General features: G+C 48.2%; 1 protein-coding gene across 1 annotated transcript; it reads right to left on the reverse strand.

Moving 5' to 3' along the window:
- Nucleotides 1-271: 271 nt before the first annotated feature.
- FBXL8 (F-box and leucine-rich repeat protein 8) lies at nucleotides 272-2,000 on the reverse strand. Its single transcript, XM_010160555.1, has 2 exons — nucleotides 1,767-2,000; nucleotides 272-1,249 (listed from the first exon to the last, which is right to left on the reverse strand). Exons 1-2 carry the CDS (start codon nucleotides 1,928-1,930, stop codon nucleotides 274-276), a joined length of 1,140 nt encoding a protein of 379 aa, XP_010158857.1. The 5' UTR covers nucleotides 1,931-2,000; the 3' UTR covers nucleotides 272-273.
- Between the last annotated feature and the right edge of the window lie 1,611 nt (nucleotides 2,001-3,611).

A 3,611-nucleotide genomic window follows, 5' to 3' on the forward strand; every position in this document is an offset into this window, starting at 1 on the left:
AGACCTGCCCTCTATAGCCCAATAAAGAAGGGGGCGGGGGGAGAGAAAAAGGCCATATTTTTCTCTGTATAACCATTTCTCTGTCACATTCGAGTGTAAATGCTTGGTCTGCAGAACAAGTGTGCATCATATGTAACAGCCAGTGCTGGTGAAACAGCATGTTTTCCGTGTGAGCAGAGGGCATTTTGCAGCATTTTCCTTAGAGCCCTCAACCTTCTTCCCCTGCCCTCTTGCAGATCCCCACGACTTCCCCCGGAAGTCAGGAAGAGGCGGTCACTGAACCCTTACTGGTTTCCAGGGGTGCCGTTCCTTGGTGACCTTCAGGGTGTATTGTTTCAGATGGGGGCAGTGCATGAGGAATGCTTCTACCACCTCCGGGCTGACCACACAGTAGCAGTGGATCTCCGACAGATTCCTGCACTGCCTGGCCAGATCTACCAGCGAGGAATTTAAGTCCTTCGAGGATGTGGTTTGCAGCACCAGCTTCTTCAGAGTACTGCTGTAGCTCTGGGTAACAAACCTAATCTGATTTACCATGTAATTGTAGGTATTAAGTTGCAGTGTGCTCACAGGTATATTCAGCTGTAGGATCCGTGGTATTTTGCAGGCAGGGACTGTATGATCAAACTCGAGGTCTACACAGAGTTGAGGATGCTTTTGACTTAGAGCAGCCCAGAGCTCTTCTGAGATGACCGGTATGTATTTGTCCAGACGCTCACAAAAAATGTCTAGGTGGGTGAAAGCTGCTCTTTCGGGTCTGAGCAGTTCCTGAAATACATCGTCGGACAAACTGGCGTAGTAAACCCCCAAGGCTGAGAGTTTGGGACATGCTCTGAGAACTTTCCTGATGGTGTCTGGTGCCACGTTGCACACCAGGGTGCGGTTGTTGATGAACAAACTGTGCAAGTTTGGGTTGGTGGTAGCTAAGAGTTCAACAAGCTCACCATCGAGAGTGAAGGGCATTTTTCGAAAATCAATATGCTGAAGATCAATCTGGCTTTCAGTGTCACATATATTGCGTATGCTCTGTAGGATGTCCTGGCCAGAGTAGAAATAGGGGTTCTCCCCGCGGCACACGATGCACAGCTGCTGCAATTGGTGGTTCTGTTTCGCCAACACATCCAAGATGCGTATCACATTCTTCCGGTTGACCTCCTTGGACTGGTCAAACACAATCTTCAGGTGTTTGATGTTGCTAAGGAACTGGAGCAGGCTCTGCAGCATGCCTTCCTCATCCTCTGAATCACAGCTGGAAGGGTAAAACAAACTCTGAGTCCCTGTGAATGCTGAGCTGAGCAAGCACAGAGCAGACACTCTCCTTTTCTAAGTGTTTCTGCAAACACCAACAGGTACCCTAGATGTTTCTTCTCACCCGATGCCTGGAGAGTCACTGTAAGGCCAAACACTGAAGGAGTGAAGAGGTGAGAGAGTCAGTCCTCAGAAAGACCCATCAGAGAAGGAAGTGTCACCATGAAGTTGGAGAGTCAGTAACTGTCTCTCGCCATTTTCAAATGCCAACTTAGAGCAATGTACAAAGCATGCAATACTTCCCGTAAACCCCAAATCATCCGCAGCAATTAAAACACCCCAGCATGTAACACAGTTTTCTCTGTGATGTAAAAAGGTGCTAGTCACGTAAGATGGTATCATACACAGAAATCACAACTAATGTCAATAACATCACCGTGGTGTTTGACAGGCACTGAAAACAGTGATCTAGTTATGCCTGCAGAGGCGATCGGACATTAGAAACCCACTCCGCTCACCTGATCTCTGTGACATGCCAGACAGAGCTAGAAGAAACAGCTGTAGCCCACTGTCTGCACACCTGGAAGACCATGTATCTATCCCGAAGAGGAAGATAATAGAAAATTTGGATGAGGATTTCTTCTGGGATGTAGTTCCACAGTTCTGGAACTGGAGCAGGCATTTTGCTGATTCAGTCAGGTTTAAAAATGGGAAAAACTTCCAAAACCGCACTTAATTCTCAAAAATCCCTGTTTAGATGAAAAAAGAAAAAAAAAGGAGACATTATTCAACAAATCAAACAAATGCAACTCGATCACACAGAAGGTCAATAGTTTTTTCAAACTTGAAATTCCACTGAATTTTCAAACTGAAGACAAAAAGGAGGAAAATCTGTTGGTCAATTGCTTTGCACACTTTGTTCAATCAATCCTAAGAATCTGGGTAATACTCTTCAAGAGTTAAAAGATGTCAGATCAAAGCTTGGAGGAAAAAAACCAAAAGCCTTTTTTCCTGCAGTGAGGTTTTGCTGCTCTGAGTAATAAAAATGCAAGGGAATTTTCTAGTTGTGCTGCACCGGTATTCAAAACGCAAAAAGCTGAGACAGATTTCTCAAACTGTGAGGGGAAAAAAACCCTACCTCTTTGCAAGCAGAAGCTCTGCACAGAAAACAGCCCCATTTTTTCCTGACACTGATGGCCTGTAGTAGAAACCAGTAGCTTAATTAGAGTGGTCCTTGTCTGCAATAAGACATGGCAGTTTGAAAATCAATTGTTTTATTACTGTGACTCCAGTTCTCAGAAGCTGCATTTATACACGTCTGATTTAACATCGTGATTAACCTTTCCTGTGCACTGCAACGCAGAAGAGTAGGCGCCTGGGGAAAAGGCTGAGTGAGGTTCCCAGCACCAGACCATTACCTAATTCTGTCATCCACCTTCCTCCAAAACGCGTTGTACCCATCTTCTAGATTGCGGCACAAATAAAACCACCAGCATGGCACGTTTTTTCAAGCCTCTCAGAAACAACCGAGGGATTTTTAATTGCGGACGTTCCCCGTCCTAGGCCAGCACAGCAGCGTGGGCCAAATCTCGCAATCCCCCTCTGGCACACCCTCCTGCTTTTGAAGGCCCAGGTCCCGGCGTCACAGCATTACCTCAGCATGGCAGGGGTCGTGTAAATAAAGACCTACGATTCCAGATATCCTCGAAGGAGGGAAAGTGTTGAAAGTCATGAATCAAGTAGGGAGGAGCAATGCAAAAAGCGTAAGGCGGGGAGGAACACAATCGCGCATTTTGCTAGAAGGTGCTGCTCGGAAGTGTGACTCACGCCTCTGAGTGCGAGGTGGCGGCGGCAGAGCAGCTGTGCTGTCTTATCTGCCATCCCGTGGGTGACAACCCCCCTCCCACCCATCTCCGAGCTGCAACAGCCCACTGAGACAGCCCGGCTGCCCTCCTGGGAACTTCTGTCATTTCTCTGACGGGCACCGTGACAGCTCAGACCCTGCTCTTCTGCGTTTAGCTGATTTTCATACCACCCCTAATACACGTCTGCTCTTTGCCCTACGTGCAATATTACGTGTTTGGCTCCTTTGGTTTTCATTACGATGTTTTTCCTTAAAGCCTGAGCCCTTGCAGTCATGTGAAAAGGACCTCGAATCTCCTAAAAAAGCCGTGACGGTTGCTTGGCAAAGCTTAAAATCCGGGCCGAGGGCAGGAAGGCAGGCGGCAAGGCCAACCGGCCCGTGTTTCCTGAAGCGACGGCGTGCTGTGAGTCAGCGAGGAGCTCGGTTCGGGGGCTGGGAGCTGCGGGCGGGCTCGGCTCCACCCCGACGAGGGTGCGCACCCCCCGCTTTCGGAAGCACA

Source organism: Eurypyga helias, unplaced genomic scaffold, assembly GCF_000690775.1.
Source record: "Eurypyga helias isolate BGI_N326 unplaced genomic scaffold, ASM69077v1 scaffold1951, whole genome shotgun sequence".
NCBI classification, from domain to species: Eukaryota; Metazoa; Chordata; class Aves; order Eurypygiformes; family Eurypygidae; genus Eurypyga; species Eurypyga helias.

What these genes read in the sequence shown, in the direction of transcription:
- FBXL8 (XM_010160555.1), bottom strand. Translation starts at nt 1,930, where the DNA reads ATGCCTGCTCCAGTTCCAGAACTGTGGAACTACATCCCAGAAGAAATC. An exon ending in TGGCATGTCACAGAGATCAG is followed by an intron (nt 1,250 to 1,766) that starts GTGAGCGGAGTG and finishes TTACCCTTCCAG; the next exon opens with CTGTGATTCAGAGGATGAGG.